This window comes from Phaseolus vulgaris, chromosome 8 (genome assembly GCF_051622355.1).
Source record: "Phaseolus vulgaris cultivar YP4 chromosome 8, ASM5162235v1, whole genome shotgun sequence".
Lineage (NCBI taxonomy): Eukaryota > Viridiplantae > Streptophyta > Magnoliopsida > Fabales > Fabaceae > Phaseolus > Phaseolus vulgaris.
The window spans coordinates 57086919-57107393 of NC_143505.1; the positions used below are offsets into that span (position 1 = coordinate 57086919).

General features: G+C 31.1%; 3 protein-coding genes across 3 annotated transcripts; all 3 read left to right on the forward strand.

The window, feature by feature from the left end:
- Positions 1–79: 79 nt before the first annotated feature.
- LOC137825400 (uncharacterized) lies at positions 80–1344 on the forward strand. The gene is made up of 3 exons (XM_068631072.1): positions 80–394; positions 678–900; positions 1271–1344. The coding sequence occupies exons 1-3, from the start codon at positions 80–82 to the stop codon at positions 1342–1344; spliced, it is 612 nt and encodes a 203-aa protein (XP_068487173.1).
- An 11059-nt stretch (positions 1345–12403) lies between these two features.
- Positions 12404–18011, forward strand: LOC150025676 (cucumisin-like). The gene is made up of 10 exons (XM_090294534.1): positions 12404–12549; positions 12672–12766; positions 12902–12993; positions 13083–13317; positions 14665–15187; positions 15300–15403; positions 15498–15719; positions 16777–16888; positions 16958–17171; positions 17365–18011. The coding sequence occupies exons 1-10, from the start codon at positions 12466–12468 to the stop codon at positions 17892–17894; spliced, it is 2211 nt and encodes a 736-aa protein (XP_090150660.1). The 5' UTR covers positions 12404–12465; the 3' UTR covers positions 17895–18011.
- Positions 18012–19210: 1199 nt separating this feature from the next.
- LOC150025677 (uncharacterized) lies at positions 19211–20475 on the forward strand. Its single transcript, XM_090294167.1, has 3 exons — positions 19211–19525; positions 19809–20031; positions 20402–20475. The coding sequence occupies exons 1-3, from the start codon at positions 19211–19213 to the stop codon at positions 20473–20475; spliced, it is 612 nt and encodes a 203-aa protein (XP_090150293.1).

Genomic DNA, 20475 nt, shown 5'->3' on the forward strand with positions numbered 1-20475 from the left:
GGGTCATGATGCAGTCTGGGTAATTGTTCATTGATTGACAAAGAGTGCTCACTTTCTTCCAGTTAATTTGAGGATATCTATGGCCAAGTTGGCACAGTTATACATCAGAGAAATTGTAAGATTGTATGAAGTGCCTTCCAGTATTGTTTCGGATAGAGATCCCATGTTTACTTCACGGTTTTGGCAGTCTGAGAGAACGATCCAGTACTTAGAAGATATGTTGAGGATATGTATCTTGGATCATCTAGGAAGTTGGGATGAGATGTTGCATATAATGGAGTTCACTTATAATAATAGTTATCATTCCAATATTCGGATGACACCATATGAAGCTCTGTATGAGCGGAAGTGCATAACTCCTTTATGTTGGTATCAGGATGGTGCAACAATTTTGGTTAGGCCAGAGTTAATTCAATAGATCACTGAGAAGGTGAAACAGATACAAGATAGAATGAAAGCTTCTCAAAGTAGGTAGAAATCCTGTGCATATAAAAGGAGAAAACCTTTGGAGTTTGACACTATAGACCATGTGTTCATGAGAGTGTCACCAACCAAGGGTGTAGGACGAGCTATCAAATCAATGAAGTTATCAAATCTTAAAGAAGATAGGTCCAGTGGCTTATGAGATTGCTCTTCCCCAATTAGAAAACTTGCATAATGTCTTTCATGTATCACAGCTAAGAAAGTATATCTCAGACCCTGGTCACATGTTGGAAGTGGATAATGTGCAAATCAAGGATAACTTGTCTTTTGAAGCAAAACCATATAGGATTGAAGATCAACAGAGTAAACAACTCAGAGGCAAGACCATCAATATGGTGAAGGTGGTGTGGGATGATAGATCTGGTGATTCCACTTGGGAATTAGAAGAAACCATTAGGGAAACCTATCCCTATCTTGGTAAGTCAATTTTTGGGGACGAAAATTTTTCTTGTTGGGGAGAATGTAAGGATCTAGAAAATTACTTTGGAGTAAAAGTGATATATTTTAAATGAATCTTGAATATTTTATTATTAAAATGAAAATGACATATAAATAGAAAATTCAGTTATTCAGGTTTCCTTTCAAAAGAACCACCATCTCTCTAGAAGTTTCCTTTCCTTTTCTCTCCCTTCTCTCTAAGATTCTAACTTCCTTACTCATCAGTTTGACGATCAGAGTCTACCATTAGACTCCTGACAACGAGGACTACAAGACTGCCTGATCAGAATGTCTGATAGAGTAAGTTCATTTTTTACTCTTCTCTTTGAGTTAAATTTTGAACTTGTAGATTTGTCTCGATCTAAGTTTACACATATGACCATTTTTGCTTTAGGATTAGTCTTTGTTAGGTCAGAGTTCTAGTGGTATAGTTAAATTTTAATCAGGACTATGTGGGGGCAGGTTAAGCTACTCTTGAAGCTTTTGGTAGACTTGAGACTTTTAGTGAGCATATGCTCAAGTAAAGGTAAGAAAAATTAGTTTAAATTTTCAATAGAACACTAGACTAGAAGATCTGGATGTGGGGTGACGTGGTCATCAGTAAACTTTTGGTTTGCAGGATTTCTTGTTTTGAATCGATTTGGAAATTGAGTGAAATTGAAGTGTGAAATGGTAGATATAGTAGATGTTGTAGAATGTATATGAGTTTGGAATTAAATGAGTTTATGAAATATTTGATGAGAATTGGTTGTTTGATTTTAAGTGATTTTGATTTAGAAATCACATATATGTGTAGATTGATATACTGGTTCAATGACTTAATGAAAGTGCTTGTATAATTTTGAGCAGGAACTGTTAATGTAAATTGTAGATTTAGAAATTTATCAATTAAATGGAATGTTTGTTTAGAATTTAACAAGTATAACATGTTTATGCAGAATTTTTCTGCATATCTTGCTCAAGCGAGATAATTCTCGCTCAAGCGAGACATGGGATGAAAATTTGGGTGCTCTCAGCTTAATTCTCACTCAAACGAGATTTGGGATGAAAGTTTGGGTGCTCTCGGCTTGATTTTCGCTAGCGAGAAATTCTCGATCAAGCTAGAATCTCTAAAAAAAAAAAAATTCTTTCTTTTAAAAGGATGGTTTATTAAATTCCGTATAGCTTTACTTAGAAATTATTTAAACTTTTATTTCGTGTATATTTAATTGAAAATTTATTTAATTAGACATTTATATGATTAGTAACTTAATTGTTGTGTGTTTTGAAAATTATAAAATTTGGTATGATTTATTTGTTTGATGTTGGATATTTTGAGGTTCAAAATATGAAATTTTGTCAAGACGTAGTATTTTCAGGTAAGAAAATACTGTGTTAAGATTGTTTAGAATGTGCATTGACTAGGGATTCGTATAGAAGGAGATATCCAGACTCTCTTAAGATAATGGAATCATATAGATGAAGTTATTCAGGTGGTGAGAGTCAAATGAGGTTCGTATGAATATGTAAGTTGTTTGAAAGATAACTAACTTGACCTGTTATATGAATTAACCATGTCATAATAGGAGAGATGATATTGAGATTATTTTATGCGCATAGCTGTGTGGATTTCATAGTGATATGGTATGACAGGTGCATATCTCTTAGTCTAAGTCAACGCACGAGTCTTCCGGAAGTAGAGTCAAGTGTGTATGTGTTGAGTTAGTAGAAGTCTGATATATGAAAGATGGATATGATTTTTTAATAGACACTTGATGATTTGAGAAATTGTATGAGACTTGATGAAATATTTTCATTAAATTGAGATTGAAATTTTATAGAAATTTTTATATTGCCAGCTTACCCTGTTCTTTGTTTGTGTTCGCTTTCTTTAATTTGTGATGATCGTGTAATTACACAAGAGCATATGAAGTTGTAGGTTTTTTTTTTTCAGCAAAGAATTAAAAAATTAAAGAGACACTTTAGGGGTGTCCCAACCCTTATACAAACCCATTAAAAATGGGCTATGAAAAGAAAGAAAAAACAAACAAAAGAGAACTTACCCTCTTACAACAACAACTTATAAGAAACCTGACAACAAAACTAACAAAACTATGCAACCCCACAACCTTAAAATCATACAGCAACATAAAAAGCACACCCCTAAAGCCACTATTACAACCTGACATTACAACTGTTGCACAAACCAGATTTGGTTTCCAAAAATCCAACATCTAACATCTAATGCCATCCCAATTATCTAGCTCCTTTAGCAGGACACCACACACATGAGACATCAATTAGAATTGATAACAACTTATTCTCCCTATGCCCCAGCTTCCATCAACAATCTTCTCGCTTCCACTCCTCATGCTACTCTAATATCTTATGATATTAGTTGTTGTCCTCCCTTTTACCTGCATCAAAAGAAAACACCTTCCCGATAACGTATGCATTGAAAAACATTTTCAACCCGTTGGTCTCAGACAATTTAATTTAAAATATCCCTATGCTACAAACGTCCCTACTAGCAAAATTGGTAAAGATAGAAGACATTCACTTTTCATTCACCACAACGTGATAGTAATATCTGATGTTATTTAGCTAATGTCCTTCCAATTTTCCTGCACCAAAGAGAAACAAACACCTACCCCTCCTCACCAAAAACTTAGATAATCAAAACAAATCAATCCCTTGGATCTTAAACAATTAAAATTCTAATTGTTGCAGCAACCAATCAACAGGCGTGAAATTGAAAAAGGTAGAAACATTATCTAGATACCACATTTGAACTATGCTGGCATTTAAATTGAAAGTTTCAGATATGATTTTCAGTTTTACCATTGAAGCAGTTGTAAGGTCCTACAAATTCCATTGCAGCAAGACATACATTGTCCAACAGAACACATTATCCAAATCTTCCAAAAATAACCAATACCTATCATAACACCTATTTGAAAAACACCAATACTAGCAGCAAAGGTACCAAGCGTGAGACACCAAGAATTTCCTTGATTTCCTCTAGCTCCATAAGGATTTTGAGCATCACCATCTTCAAATAAAAACCTCTTCGGCCCACCATCTTTTCACTCTACATTCCTCTTTTAAAATATTAACACATTGCTCCCCATCAGCTGTACCTGCACCAATAGCTCAACCTTTCCACCTCTCAAACTAACTCAAAGAAGCAAAAACTACCACATTACCTTGCTCTTAAGAAAATTATGCCTTATTTATAACAGCACCCAACCAATCATGCAGAATATAAAGAGGGTTAAGATGGTTCCTGTGATATACATGCATCAACATATGAGAAAAAACATTTATTCCCTTACCTAGTTACCATATTAACACAGGTTAATGGTGATAAGATCCAATCAGAGAAGGAAAAGATAACTTTCTTTTCTTTGTGTTTCATCCATATCCAAGATTGTACTTGTGCCATGGTAAAAATCTCCTCTGCATCTATCTTAGCTTGGTTAAAGATAACCTTTTTTCTATGCTTCCATATACTCCATACTATTGAGACCCAAAGACTTTTCCATAACCTGTTGCCTTCTTTGTTAAAGCACATACAAGAGAATTGTTCAAAATGATAAATCAATTCATTATGGTTCACTGAACTGATTCCCAACCAACTAAAGCACATGTTCCAAACTTTACTTGAGACCTTACATGAGAGGAGGATGTGTGCAATGGTCTCCTCTTCACTTCCACATGAAGCGCATAAAGTATCACCTAATGACACTCCCCTTTTGTGCAGATTCTGTTTTGTCACTATCCTATTCAAAAAGACCCTCCACACGTAAAACATGGCTGAGGGCGTAACCTTTAAATTCCATAGATAACCAAATACTGATACTCCCCCAAACCCTTGGTTAACTAGCTTATTATAAGCATATTTTACTGAAAAGGTAAAAGATGGAGGATCGTTCCAAGTCCTTGAATCCTCTTTGTCAGGTTGTAGTGACACATGTGATATTATTGACAGGAACTCCTCTACAAAAGTCTTTTCCCATTCAAACCAATCTCTTCTCCAACTGAAATTCCACTCCCACCCATCTGCGTTCCAACTGCCAAAATTATCAATAGGTTTGTCTTTAAGCTCAGAGTTATTGTATATTCTTTCGTATTTTACTCTGAGTTGCCCAATGTTTAGCCACTCGTCTTCCCAGAATTTAACCTTCTCCCCTGATCCAACTTCCCAAGCCATATTCTGATTAAACCAATTAACACCTTGGTCTGAAAAACTAACTTTGAATAAATCTAACCACCATCTAGATGTAAACTTGTTTTGTTTCGGTACGTATGAGTTTGACAACCGTCTCAAACCATACTTAGATTCTAAGATCTCCTTCCAAAGACCATATTCAGAGGAACCCAGTTTCCATAGCCATTTTGCCAAGAGTGCCTTATTGAACAACTCGATACTCCTAACCAAGACCTCCCTCCTCTTTCGCTTTACAGATATTATCCCAACTAATCCAAGCAATTTTCCTCCCTTCTGATCCCCACCCCCACAGGAACTTTCTCTGTAATTTAGTAATCTCCTTACACACTCCAATTGGTGCTCTAAAAAAGGATAGGTAAAATAGTGGTATAACGTTGATAACAGATTTTATAAGGCACACTCTTCCTACGAATGACAAGTTCCTCCTCTTCCATACTGACTATCTCTTCCTTATCTTCGATACCACAGGCTCCCAAAAAGAACACCTAGATGGATTACCTCCTATAGTTAAACCTAAGTATGAGAAAGGTATCTCCATTATGCTGCAATGAAGTATTTCTGAATACATTTTCACCTCATAACTATCTACTCCAATTGCGCCTATCTTACTCTTAAAAAAGTTTACCCTAAGGCCCGAGCTTAATTCAAAACATCTTAAAATCGCCTTAATGCACCTAATATTCTGCACATTTGCTTCGCATAAGATGAGGTTGTAGATAATAGAGTTCATTAGTGAGCCGTCAGAGGAAGACATGTTTTGTTTTAAATTTGTTCATGTATATATTAAAATCCCTATGAAGAGGGATATTTATTTCTCTGAGATACAATCATGAGATAGTTGTATATATTCATATGTTAAGTAGAAAGTGTTTGTTTTGCTTTTTATTTTATTATATATGGATAAAATTTAGGGATGTTACAAATAATATATTAAGAAGTGAGTTTAAATATAATTTATCCTTACAAAATTTGTAAAATGATATTTATTTCATTTATATATTATATATTATTTTTATCAATCCAGTTTATTATTTTTATTTATGTAATCTATATTAAATAATAATTTGGTTTCTTTCTACTTATACTTATTAATATTGATTATTGCTCAAATCATTTTTCAAAATTTTCATGTTTGTGTTGATTATTCAAATTATTTTTCATCTTTATCATCAAGTGCTGATGCCACTTCACTTGTCTCATTTGTATTGCTTGTAGGTCATTTTAGTTCATATACAGTATCAGACAATCTAACAAAAGAAAAAGAAGAAGAAGACAAACATGTTGCACTCTCGTATGTTTGTGGTCACATGTATATAAAACATGACTAAGTAGCCAATGGTTTTATTTGTTTTAGTCGATGAAAAAGACTCCTTTTATTTAAAGAATTAATAAAAGAAACTGTATTATTTTCTATATTTTAAATACATAATTAATTTTCAGTTTATGAGTTACTGTCAAACTAATTTTTATAATATCAGTAATAGAAAAACTTAAATAATACTAAAAGTATAATATACAACTTTATAAGACACAAATATTTAGCTTTTAACATTTAAAATACAAACAAACTTTCTTAGGAAACATGATAATAGTTAAGTTTGGAAATAGACGGAACAATAAAAAATATATTTAAAATAAAATAGATAAAATGATTTAGATTTTTGCTTTTAAAGAAATAATTAATAAGAACAAGTTTGAAGAAGAAAAAAAAGTCACTTTGACAATATCTATCTTTTTGACATTTATTTTTTTAATGTGATAATGCTTTGCGTATTTGGAGTTGAGTTCGACATATTTTTCCTACTTATGATTTCTCTAATAAGGATGATCTTCTTTCTTTTTAGTAGGAGTGGTGATAGTCCGTTGGTTAAATTAGTTAAGCTAGTTGTGATAATTTTTTCTATTTAGATGATAAGCTCGTTTTCAGGATAAGATTAATGTTTCTAGGGCTATTTTGGTTATTAAAGATTTAACTTGTCTAGTGGGTAATTCGCCTAAAGTTTCAATGAAGAATGATATGTTCGATTTCAATGTGTTCAAGTTTTTTGCTATTAACACTCGTACCGATAAAGTTCTATGTCCTCTTCTCGTTAGATGGAAGTTTCCTTCACCAGGCTGAGTTAAAATTAACAATAATGGGGCTGCTAGGGGTTATCCATGTCTTGTCGCTTGTGGAAGTATTTTTCGTGGGAGTATGAAGAAGTTTATTGGAGCTTTCTCTGCGTTTCTTGACGTTCAGACTGCTTTGGTTGCTGAATTTTATGGAGTTATATATGCTTTGGAGGAAGCTCAAAAGTTGTATCTTACTAATGTCTGGCTGGAACGTGACTCTGTCTTGGTTTGTGTTGCATTTACTGCTAGGACAAATATTCCTTAGATGTTTCGTAATCAATGAAATACTTTTCTTAATTATTGTAGAAAAATCAGGTTTAGAGTTAATCATATTTTTTGTGAAACTAATGTGTGTGCTGATAAATTGACTAATTTAAGATTTATTCATAGAGAATCCTTTCATTGATATAGTCTAGTTATGTATCGTTTTTGTTAACATATGAGTTTTGGTCTAGTCCTCCATATTTATATATATATATATATTAATAATACTTTTTTTTATGTGATGACAAATGATTGTTGTTACTTAAAATGTCAGCCTAGCTGAGATGTCAAGTAGCATAGTGATGCCTAACATTAAATTTTTTTATAAAAAGAAATTGTCATATTCAACATTTTTACATTCACTCATCATTCATTGCTAAAAAAGAAAAATTCATTTTATAATACTTATTTAAAATATTTCGTTAACCATCATTGTTATAATTGTGTCCTGAACTTTAATTTAATCAACGAGTGTAAAACACGTTTTATATCATTTATACAATTCCATCCGCTTCCACACATATGTATTTATTTTTTCTGGTATTCAAATAATATAATTTTTAAATTACATGTAATATAAAATATTTATAATTTTATAAGAATAATATTAAAAAAATTATATGGTAAAAATAATTTTTGTGTGTGATTTTCATGTTTCATATTTTTAATTTCTTATATAAAATACATACTATAACTAATATATACAAAATTTTGATTTTCCAATTTTATAATGAAATTGTATTTTATTAATTTCATATTTTTAATTTTGAATTGAAGATAATTTAAAAAATTTCAATATACATCGGATGAATATCACAATTTATGTTTTTGGAAGAATGTTCCCACTTGAAAAAATAGAAGAAGGAAAAAGTGAGGTAGATGCATTGAACAGTACAAATTTGAGCATTACAATAGAGAAACATAGGATATTTCACAAATGGTGCAGTTTTTTTTATGGTACAGAAAAAAATACAAATGGGTAGCTTTAATTGCAACTAGACACAAAATTAAAAAATTTCTCACACTATTATAATTTTAATTACAAAACCTGCAACAACAATTGATTTTCTCATAAATAATGTTTTATTCCTCAAAACACGCCTACACATTTTATGTTCACATGATTACATAAATTTTTTTTAGTACAATGAGATTTTTTGGAAATGAAGTTGCAATTGATGCTGCCCATTTCTGTAATTTTTTGCAATTAAATGTGAAAAAAAACTACACCATTTTTGGTGAAATATCCAAAAACATGTCTATATAATGGTATTGAACACTAAAAAACACATTAATCTTTTTTCTAATAAAATAACATTAGCATATTTTCTATCTGTTAAATAAACATTCACATCCCTTTCTACTTTTAGGAATTAATATTTATCTCCTTTATATTTTTAATAAAGTGATAATTATTTTTTATCTTATTTAAAAAAATCATATTGACTAAAAAATAACATATTATGAAAATTAAAATTAAAGTTCTAAATACAAATTAAAAATACTTTTAATAAAAAATTAAAAAAATATGAATGTTAGGTTATTAAAATATAAGGAAGGATCTCTTAAAAACATGGAAGAGATTATGCAATTTAATATTATAGGAAAGATGAATATCCTTTTATTAAAAATATAATTCAGGAAAAGTAAATACAATATTTTAACCATTAAGTTAAAAAAAAAAAATTCTAATATGCTGGAATCTTTACTGATAGTTGTAACTTCATCTATTCTCTTCATATCAAATACAGTTATGGTAAATCCTATCAAATTTCTAGTATAAGTTCTAACACTAAAATCTAAACCAACAACATTTCTACTGCATAAGAACCTGAAAGAGAGAAAAATAGAGATAATAATTTCTAATAATAAATTAATTTGAATAAATTTTATCTGATAGTTAAAAATAATTAAATTTAATAAGATATAAATTCCCTTTATTTATATATTTTTTAAATAGTAAAAATTGAAAGAATTACATATATATATATATATAATATTTTATTAAGATGAGAAGCAACAAAATTATGGTATGCTATGATATGGTTGGAAGAAGAATAGAGAAGAATCACTATTTCAATTTTTATCTTTTCTATATAGATTATTTGGTGGAGATCCCATATCGACTAGATATTAGAGTCTTTCATTGTATATAAGTGAGTGCAAACCTCAATCTTATGAGTCGGTTTTATGGGATTGAGTTAGACTTAAAGTTCACTTTTTCACATAGTTCCACGCACGAGTTGATAGTAAAATCCACTTCTTCACGTTATCTTTATTTTTTTCTCGATACCCTTACTTATTTTAAAATTTATATAATATTTAAAATTTATGAATAAAATATTGGCTATCTTTTTAATGAAATAAATTTAGTTTTTAGTCTATTAAATGTGATATAAATTTATTTTGATATTCTAATTTAAAAATAGCTTTATTAAGTTTCCTTAAATTAATGAATTCTCTAATGGTGTTTGAGTGACAGTTCTAAAATAATTTTTTAATTGTGATGAAAACTTAAAATTAAAACAATTATCTCAAATTTAGAAGTTTAAAAGTATTTACATATATATATATATATTTAAATTGTGATGAAGTTTCACTTTAAACAGAGATATGATGAATCACAATTTTATTTGACCTTGAATCTTCAACAAGTTGAATAAAGAAATAATGTATTATTTTTTGTATTCTTATCCCATCTTATGTAACATTTTGCTAATCTATCTGACGTAGTCTCTGTGCAATCATCTTTTTCTGTTTTGGCTGCTATAAAAAAGTCCAGCTAGTCCCACTACAAAGTTTTGTATAATTATTTATGGAATGTTAATTATTTTTTTATATTTGAATTTTTCTTAATATAGTTTCATATTTAAAATCATGTAATATGTTTTTTCTCATTAAATTCAAGTTAACCTGTGATGATGTGACAGGATAACACTAGAATGAGACATTGTACATTATGTGGTCTTTCTTTTCCCATGCTATACTCTCACACTTAGTCATACTCTCTGACTAAGTCTAATTTAATTAGAAAAGAGTTTTTTTATTTATTAATGAATTTTAAAATCTCATTTGATTTTATAAAATAAAATTTATAAAAGAAGATTTGTAAACATATTTTATTTTTAGTTGATGTAGTATTTATTATAATCTTACTAATATCTGTCCATTTATATTTAAAATTATATAATTTGATGTTGATCCGATGATGATAAATTTTCATTAAGATAAATTTTAAATAAATTTAATATTATATTAATTAATAAATTCTAAATCTAACTCAATTTTATTTAATTATTTTATAAGATAAAATTTAAGATTTATGTGATAATCTCAAACCTTAGTGACTCTTTCCAACTCTGTCAATTTCTGCCTCTTGAATGAACAACCACTTTTCCCTCGAGATTCATGTTCAAAACACGTGTCAATAAAAAACAAATAGTTTCTTGAATGCCAGAAAATTGTGTCCAAGTGATGTGAAGAAAAATAACTCACATGTAGAATATTGTGCGTACGATAATAGTTATTTTATCTCACTCTGAATAACACCTAACATGAATTTATCCGAAGAGTCACATTGTTTATTTTTTTATCATTTTTTATATATAAGATGAAACTAAACTAATAATTTTGAAAATTATGACACCGTATTAAAAAAAAGTCTAAATATAGAAATCAAATTATAAATAACGTTTTCAATAAATCTATAAATTTTGTTCTCAAGACTTCAAATATATTTAATGAAAGAAATTATGATATTTTTTTTATCAATCAAACTAATATTTTAAAATAAGTCTAATAAAAAAATATTTAAAATTAAATAAAATTATTTATATAAAAGATTATCTTATTTTCAAGAATGGTATATTTATGAGATTTATATTAAAATGTTGCTTTCATTAGCAATTTTATAAGATTAAAAGACAAAAGTTCTTAAAAGATTGAAATTATTTCATTATCAATTTTATATCAATATTTTCTAGTTACGTAATTTTAAATAAATAAAAGGTCTAATAGTTAATCCATTTTGGAATATTGTTAATTTTTATTAAATTCAATTAATTTATTTTTCAATGGTTGTAATTAATGTGTAAGAAACAGTCAAAGCTGATCATTTGTATCTTTCATTCTTTCTATTCAATGATATACTTTCAGTGAGAAATGAAGTTCCCGACAATTATTTTATAAAAATATAGTGTAATAATAATATTTAAATTTGAATAATAAAGATTTAATTTTATATAATTAATATTAATTTCGCATATATTATTACTTTATTTGAAATAGAAACAAACAATAAATTTTACAGATAAGATTAGCTAACTAAAGTTTGAACTTTTTTTTTGTCCAAAAGCAAAAGTACCTGGGCATTTTTTTACATGGTGTGTAGCTTTGTCTGAAAGAAAAATAATTTGTTTAAGAACATGCAAGATTATTCCACTTTTTTTTTAACGACTATCAGAAGTTGTCATGGATTATGAACTACAGTTAAATTCTCCTTTACCCTATATTTATGATTTCTTTTACCAAAAAGAAAGATTCGTTCAGTGACCCATTTTATGTGATATTATACTGTAAAAAACATTTTGTATTAAATATTATGATTGAACATAAAGAATTTTTTATAGTCCAAAAGCATTTCTTTGAAAAGTCGTAAAAAATGATATTTTTAAAAGTTTTAAAGAAATTTATTAAACGATCACATCCATGTCAATTTATTATTATAAATAACTATTTTATCTTTTTAGTGGTGTGAATATCTTTTGTATTTTTAGTGGTGTCAAAATTATGAACACTCTAGTGAAGTACTACCAGTGTTATTGGATTTGTGAAAGTAGCAATGAGCCAAATTCTACTCTTCTACTATAAATACTCTTTGCTGGAACTTGCTATGCACACTCTTAATTTAGCCCCTTCAAATTCTGCTAGGTATTTCATATCCCATTGGAGTATCAAATATGATCTCTTTAAGGCCATGCCTTCTTTTCATTCTTCTCTGCATTGCCACAGTTAAACATGCACATTCCAACAATGATAGGAAGGCAAATACCTACTTATATCTTAAATCTTGCATCTCCCTCCTTATTTTTAGTATCTATCTACTTTATTTTTAGATTTCAATTATTCTTTTAATTTAATTAATATATAATTTTTCTCAACACAGACTTACATTGTCTACATGGGTGATCATCCCAAGGACACAGACCTCACTTCCATACCTTCTCTTCATACCACCATGGCTCAAAAAGTCCTTGGCAGGTTCAACATATATTCTTGTTTATGATAACTCATGCTTCAAAATATCTTTCTTACTGAATAAAAACTCCACTGCAAATAATGGAATAGAGTTAGATTGATTTTGTTCGTTAACTGTCCAAACCTGCTTGCTTCCAGCGATTTCAAAACAGAAGCTGTACTTCACAGCTACAAAAACTTCAATGCATTCGTCATGAAGTTAACAGAAGAGGAGGCTAAAAGAATGGCAGGTGCTATTCTCATTTCAATGCCTCTGTAATTCATGATTAATATTATGTTCATGAAAGGTAAAACACAGTGTTACTTTGGATTGCAACAGAAATGGAGAGCGTTGTCTCTGTTTTCCCAAACGGCAAGAATGTTCCTCGCACAACAAGGTCGTGGAACTTCTTAGGGCTTCCGCAGAATACTAATAGAGAAACCACAGAGAGTGACATAATTGTGGGAGTAATAGACACTGGTATTTGGCCCGAGTCTGAGAGCTTCAGCGACAAAGGATTTGGTCCTCCACCAACCAAATGGAAAGGATCATGTCATAACTTCACCTGCAACAAGTAATCATTTATTTTATAGACTTGCTTTTTTTCCTTTTCTCATTTTCTACTATATTTATCTCTCTTTTCTTTATATATTACTTTCATATTTATTTTTTCTTCCAACCTCTCTCTATTTTTTTTATCAACAAATAGGAATGAAATTAAATGAGTCCACTTTAAAGATGATTTAACCCTTTTTACAAAAATTGAATTTCAAAAAATACCTTTTTGTCCACTTATCAACCAATATTATCTCTTGATGTCTACCCAGCTCTATCAATTAAACAGAAAAATAATAAAAATGAGCAACTCTTATAAAGATATTAAATTGACTGCATACATACGGAAGGTTTTAGACACCAGTCAGAGAATGAGAAATTAGCTCACGGTATCTTTGATGAGATCAAGGACCAAACCTTAACCTCTGTCAAAGAGAAAACTTCAATATGATCAATCACTCCACCTTTAAATAAACAATTATTCTTATGTCTCCAAATCTTGCTAACCAACGCGATCCACATGTTACCCATGATAAGATTAACTGAAGTAGAAGAGTCTAGAATCTTAAACTGTTCAAAATGAGACACAGGATCCGTAGAGTCAACTGAGTTCACACCTAACCAATCGTAACATAGGTTCCAAATTATCCAAGCAACTCTGCAACCGAAGAACAAATGATTTATTGACTCCTCTAACATCCTTCACAAACAACACAAATTGCTCTCGACCCCTGTATCTCCTCTCTCCAGATTTACCTTGTAAGCAACCTTGTTTTCAATCACTCTCCAAGCTGTGATGTGAGTTGAGGGAAGCGCCTTAATACCCCAGAAGAACTTGTACCTTCTCGAGTCTTCCTCATTTCCTTCTCTTAAAAAACCAGAAGCAGACTTAACTGAAAAATATATATATATATATATATATATATATATATATATATATACACTCAGATAAGGTGTACTTTAATCATTACTCTTTTATTTGAGCAAGTCATATGTTACTTGGATAAAAAAAAGTTAGACAATACAAGTTTAAATAGATCTAACATATATATTTTTTAAAATTCAGTCTAATCTATTACTTGTAATACAATTTTCAGGTCTAGTTTAAATTATTTGAAAACTTGGGTTAAGCTATTAACCTATTTAGATGTTTATTTTCTGTTTAATTTTTGATAGGTCTAATTTATCTTGTATATGGTTTGATAGACTAAAAAATGAACTAGAGTCAAGTTTGACATATTTTTGTAACATCACTTTTCACGGCAATGTCATATATTCTGACTAGAATATTCCGGGGTAAAGCAATTGGATGCTCACTTTGTAAAAAAGTAGATTCTTTATTAAGTCAGTCAATACTTTGATGCAGCAAAATAATTGGCGCAAAGTACTTTAATCTGAAGCGTGAGTTTGCCAAAGATGATATATTATCCCCAAGAGATGGAGAAGGTCATGGATCACATTGTGCATCCACAGTTGCTGGAAACTCGGTTAACTCAGTAAGTCTATTTGGTTTAGCCTCAGGGACTGCCCGTGGAGGAGTTCCATCTGCCCGAATTGCAGTGTACAAAGTATGCTGGAAGACAGGAAATTGTGGCGATGCTGACACCCTTGCAGCCTTTGATGAAGCTATTAGTGATGGAGTAGACGTCATTTCTATTTCAACTGGACTCGGAAATATAGTCCATGTTCCGTATTTTCAAGATTCAAATAATATAGGAAGTTTTCATGCAATGAAGAAGGGGATACTAACCTCAAATTCTGCCAACAATTTGGGTCCAAATCTTTACTCAATGACAAATTATGCACCATGGTTACTTTCTGTAGCTGCTAGCACTTTCGACAGAAAGATTGTCACCAAGGTGAAGTTGGGCAATGGGGCGATTTATGAGGTATCATTTCTGTAAATTCTCCATTATAACTTCAACGGAATTGATCTTAACTTGAAATATTCAAATAAAGGCTTAGTTTTACTGATGAGTGTGAGTATTTATATGTGTGCAGGGGGTCTCAATCAACACATTTGATCTTAAGAGAAAACTTTATCCACTTGTATATGGTGGAGATATACCTAACACTGCTGGTGGACATAACAGCTCCACATCCAGGTATCAGAAAATGAATTCTAAGACAGTCTGTTGTTTTCTTTAAGGAAATCAGAAAAAAATTGGATTTCAATTTGATACGTTATTAATTGGTCAGGTATTGTGAAAAGGACTCTTTGGATAAACATTCAGTGCAGGGAAAGATTGTTCTGTGTGAAAGCATTCAGGGTGCTGAAGATGCAGGGTTTTTATCTGGGGCAGTTGGTGTTATATTTGGAAATAATTACCCTAAAGATTTGCCCGGAGCATACGCGTTGCCTGCTTTGGAGGTTACTCTGTGGGATCTAAGACTCATACATTCTTATTTAACTTCAAACAGGTATGTGTGTTTATACAGGCACCATAATTACGAACTGCACCTCCCAATATTAAGAGAAAAATAGTAATATACATATATATATATATATATATATATATTATCCAAAGTGATATATATAAAATATTTGTACTATAATAGTGCATTTTTGTATGTATTTGAATTAAATAACCTTTTAATTTTCTAGATATTATAAATAAATATCTTGATGATTATGTATTAATAGTAAAAATTATAGTTAAGATCAATTTTATGTTGAAAAAAACGGGTAATTTTTCACTAAAATAAAACACTAAGAGAGTTATCCGACATATAATATTGAATACTATAACAAAAGAGAAAGCAGCATAATACTAATAAATAGAACAGAATAATAAAAGAGATAAAGACGAAAAAACACACCAAAAACTAGTTAACGGAGTTCCGCCAATTTAACTTAATCTCCGACACAGCTGAAACAACCCACTTTTACTAATGTGGGAGAAAATATTACAAATTAGAATATTAACAATAAAGGAGGAGAAATTAATTTATAACTCTCAAACTCTCTCGAATAATTCTCACGGATATAAAATTTGGGATTAAGCCAAACATTTTATTTTTATGTATTCATTAAATACTAAGTATAAGTATAAGTATAGACTAAAAAAAGTTAAAAGGTGTCCATTTCTATCTGAATCAATTTTAAGTATCTTAAAAATTTATTTAATCCTGTGTATCTTTATAAATGAGACTTTTGTGTTCACCTTTATTATTTTCAAAATGCTAATAATAGATTTAATGCTAAATAAAAAAATGATCAAATAATCAAATATCTTAGTTGAAATAACTTGTGGGTTCTTCTTCAATATCACACAAATATATATCTTTTTATTTCTAAATTGGGGTAAAAAATTCACTACATTCAAAGTTTTAGATAATTCAACAAAATAAGTTCATGAGTTATCCACTGGAGTCACTTTAGTTGTTAAAGGTGTAAAATATATGTGATAATGAAAAGTGTGAAATCTAATGATATTAAATTCAACCTTTTCTCATCTATTGTTCTACCAATTACTAGAAATGCAACAGCCACAATATTTAAGAGTGAAGAAGTAAACGATGGACTAATCCCTTCCATAGCTTCATTCTCCTCAAGAGGTCCAAATCCAATCACACCAAATACTTTAAAGGTAACCTTACATATTGTATGCTATATAATCAAGATACCATTTTCAATATTAATTTTACTGATATTGTAGCCTGACATTGCTGCTCCTGGAGTTGAAGTTATAGCTGCATGGTCTCCAATTGACCCAATTTCAAGTGTCAAAGGTGACAAAAGAAAAGTAAAATATAATGTAATCTCAGGCACTTCAATGGCATGCCCTCATGCTACTGCAACAGCTGCATATATCAAATCATTTCACCCCAATTGGTCTCCTGCCATGATCAAGTCTGCATTGATGACCACTGGTAATTAATACTTTGCTAAGTTACTACTACTAATATGTGCTCTCGAGAGTGTGTTTTAAAAAATAAATAAGTTATAATCACCTAGTTCCTCTAAGATAAAAGTGTGCGTATGTAAGCAATTACACATAAAGAGTATGATTTTCTTTATCATTAGTCAGCCAAATTGACCATCTTTTTTTCACTCTATTGATAGCTACTCCAATGAGTCGTACTCTTAATCCTGAAGCTGAATTTGCATATGGAGCTGGGCTTATTAATCCTGTTAAGGCACCAAATCCTGGTCTAGTATATGATATTAATGAAGCAGATTATATAAAGTTTTTGTGTGGTGAAGGGTTTACAGATAAAGAGCTTCGAGTCCTAACTGCAGATCATAGTAGTTGCAAAGGACAAGCGAACAAGAAAGCAGTATTTGAATTAAACCTCCCTTCATTTTCTCTTTATGTAAATGACTCATATTTTAGTAGTCCTTATCGAAGAACAGTTACAAATGTGGGATCTACAACATCTACATATAAAGCCAGAGTAATTGCTCCATCTTTGTTAAATATTCAAGTGAAACCCAATACTCTTTCCTTCACATCTATAGGGCAGAAAAAGTCATTTTATGTCATAATTCAAGGGAGAATTAATGTGGAAATACTCTCTGCTTCTTTGATTTGGGATGATGGAAACCACCAAGTTAGAAGCCCAATTGTAGTGTATGGGGCTGTAGCAAGTTGATCGATTCTAAGTGCGTCAAATAAGATGGAATAATTTGAAATCAAAGTTGAATGATGTTTGTAACTTTATGAAGAAATGAATGCAAATAAGCTCAGTGAGAGGAGCCTTTTTCTTTTATATTGTTGCTCTTGTATGGGTTAGAACTGAGATAACTATTATCTCCATCATAGTTGGTCGGTCTTCTTTTGCCTCTTTGTTTCACTGAACACCTCCCTCCTATTCCTTCGCTATCCTCCCCTCCTTTTGCTAACTCCTAATCCAGAGGTACTCCGACACTCAAGTGAGATTTTAATATTCGGTGTGATTAAGGCGTGATGACGACGTACCTTTTTTCCGAAACTTGTGACTATTTATATGATTTTGGGCCCTGTTTCTGGGCTAAATTAGGATTTTGGATCATAATTGAGAGTGTATTACCTAATGGTTAATCACTGTTTGGTGTAGTTAACCTTCTCTTGGGCTTAATGAATTTAGTCATATTGATCGACACTAACTGGATGCTAAGGCCTCCATTTGTTTTCGACAGGTACAGTTGTCAATAGTATTGTACTTTTATGAAAAATATTGAGAGAACGAAAGGTTGTTATCACAGAAAAATAATGTAAAATTAGAAAGATAAAAGAATAATAAGACACTTCTATATACAGAAGACTAATTGGAAGACTCATCTACTTAACCAACACTCGACCTAACATTGCCTTTTTAGCCAACAACCTCAGCCAATTCATATGTGCTCCTACTACACTCCACCAGCAAGCTGTCTCTCGACTTCTACATTATCTCAAAGGCAATCCTGTTGATGGCATCTATCTACCTCACACTAGTACTCTTCAACTTCGAGGCTTTAGTGACTCTGAATAGGCCACATGTCCTGAAATACGAAAATCGATCACATGATACTCCATCTTCTTAGATGACTTTGTGATGGGAGAAGATGGGATCTTGAGATTTAATAGCAGAATTTGCATACCTGCAAATGAAGAGCTCAAGAGGGTCATAAAAGTCATCTTAGTCTATATCCCGGTATGAATAAGATGTACCAAGATTTGAAGGAGTCCTTTTGGTGGTCAGGCACGAAGAAAGAAATAGCTTAGTATGTTGTTGCATGCTTGACATGTCAGAAAGCAAAGGTAGAGCATCAAAGACCTGGTGGATTGTTGCAGTAGTTGGATATTCCTGAGTGGAAATGGGATAGCATTGTTATGGATTTTGCTACTCATTTTCCTACATCAGTAAGGGGTCATGATGCAGTCTGGGTAATTGTTCATTGATTGACAAAGAGTGCTCACTTTCTTCCAGTTAATTTGAGGATATCTATGGCCAAGTTGGCACAGTTATACATCAGAGAAATTGTAAGATTGTATGAAGTGCCTTCCAGTATTGTTTCGGATAGAGATCCCATGTTTACTTCACGGTTTTGGCAGTCTGAGAGAACGATCCAGTACTTAGAAGATATGTTGAGGATATGTATCTTGGATCATCTAGGAAGTTGGGATGAGATGTTGCATATAATGGAGTTCACTTATAATAATAGTTATCATTCCAATATTCGGATGACACCATATGAAGCTCTGTATGAGCGGAAGTGCATAACTCCTTTATGTTGGTATCAGGATGGTGCAACAATTTTGGTTAGGCCAGAGTTAATTCAATAGATCACTGAGAAGGTGAAACAGATACAAGATAGAATGAAAGCTTCTCAAAGTAGGTAGAAATCCTGTGCATATAAAAGGAGAAAACCTTTGGAGTTTGACACTATAGACCATGTGTTCATGAGAGTGTCACCAACCAAGGGTGTAGGACGAGCTATCAAATCAATGAAGTTATCAAATCTTAAAGAAGATAGGTCCAGTGGCTTATGAGATTGCTCTTCCCCAATTAGAAAACTTGCATAATGTCTTTCATGTATCACAGCTAAGAAAGTATATCTCAGACCCTGGTCACATGTTGGAAGTGGATAATGTGCAAATCAAGGATAACTTGTCTTTTGAAGCAAAACCATATAGGATTGAAGATCAACAGAGTAAACAACTCAGAGGCAAGACCATCAATATGGTGAAGGTGGTGTGGGATGATAGATCTGGTGATTCCACTTGGGAATTAGAAGAAACCATTAGGGAAACCTATCCCTATCTTGGTAAGTCAATTTTTGGGGACGAAAATTTTTCTTGTTGGGGAGAATGTAAGGATCTAGAAAATTACTTTGGAGTAAAAGTGATATATTTTAAATGAATCTTGAATATTTTATTATTAAAATGAAAATGACATATAAATAGAAAATTCAGTTATTCAGGTTTCCTTTCAAAAGAACCACCATCTCTCTAGAAGTTTCCTTTCCTTTTCTCTCCCTTCTCTCTAAGATTCTAACTTCCTTACTCATCAGTTTGACGATCAGAGTCTACCATTAGACTCCTGACAACGAGGACTACAAGACTGCCTGATCAGAATGTCTGATAGAGTAAGTTCATTTTTTACTCTTCTCTTTGAGTTAAATTTTGAACTTGTAGATTTGTCTCGATCTAAGTTTACACATATGACCATTTTTGCTTTAGGATTAGTCTTTGTTAGGTCAGAGTTCTAG

Excerpts from the sequence above, each read along its gene's own strand:
- LOC150025677 (XM_090294167.1), top strand. The coding sequence starts at position 19,211 with ATGGCCAAGTTGGCACAGTTATACATCAGAGAAATTGTAAGATTGTAT. Across the intron at positions 19,526-19,808 it reads AGGATGGTGCAACAATTTTG|CTAAGAAAGTATATCTCAGA; the intron begins GTTAGGCCAGAG and ends CATGTATCACAG. Across the intron at positions 20,032-20,401 it reads GGAAACCTATCCCTATCTTG|ATTTGTCTCGATCTAAGTTT; the intron begins GTAAGTCAATTT and ends TTGAACTTGTAG.
- LOC150025676 (XM_090294534.1), top strand. The coding sequence starts at position 12,466 with ATGATCTCTTTAAGGCCATGCCTTCTTTTCATTCTTCTCTGCATTGCC. Across the intron at positions 15,404-15,497 it reads CATAACAGCTCCACATCCAG|GTATTGTGAAAAGGACTCTT; the intron begins GTATCAGAAAAT and ends TTAATTGGTCAG. Across the intron at positions 15,720-16,776 it reads TCTTATTTAACTTCAAACAG|AAATGCAACAGCCACAATAT; the intron begins GTATGTGTGTTT and ends ACCAATTACTAG.
- LOC137825400 (XM_068631072.1), top strand. The coding sequence starts at position 80 with ATGGCCAAGTTGGCACAGTTATACATCAGAGAAATTGTAAGATTGTAT. Across the intron at positions 395-677 it reads AGGATGGTGCAACAATTTTG|CTAAGAAAGTATATCTCAGA; the intron begins GTTAGGCCAGAG and ends CATGTATCACAG. Across the intron at positions 901-1,270 it reads GGAAACCTATCCCTATCTTG|ATTTGTCTCGATCTAAGTTT; the intron begins GTAAGTCAATTT and ends TTGAACTTGTAG.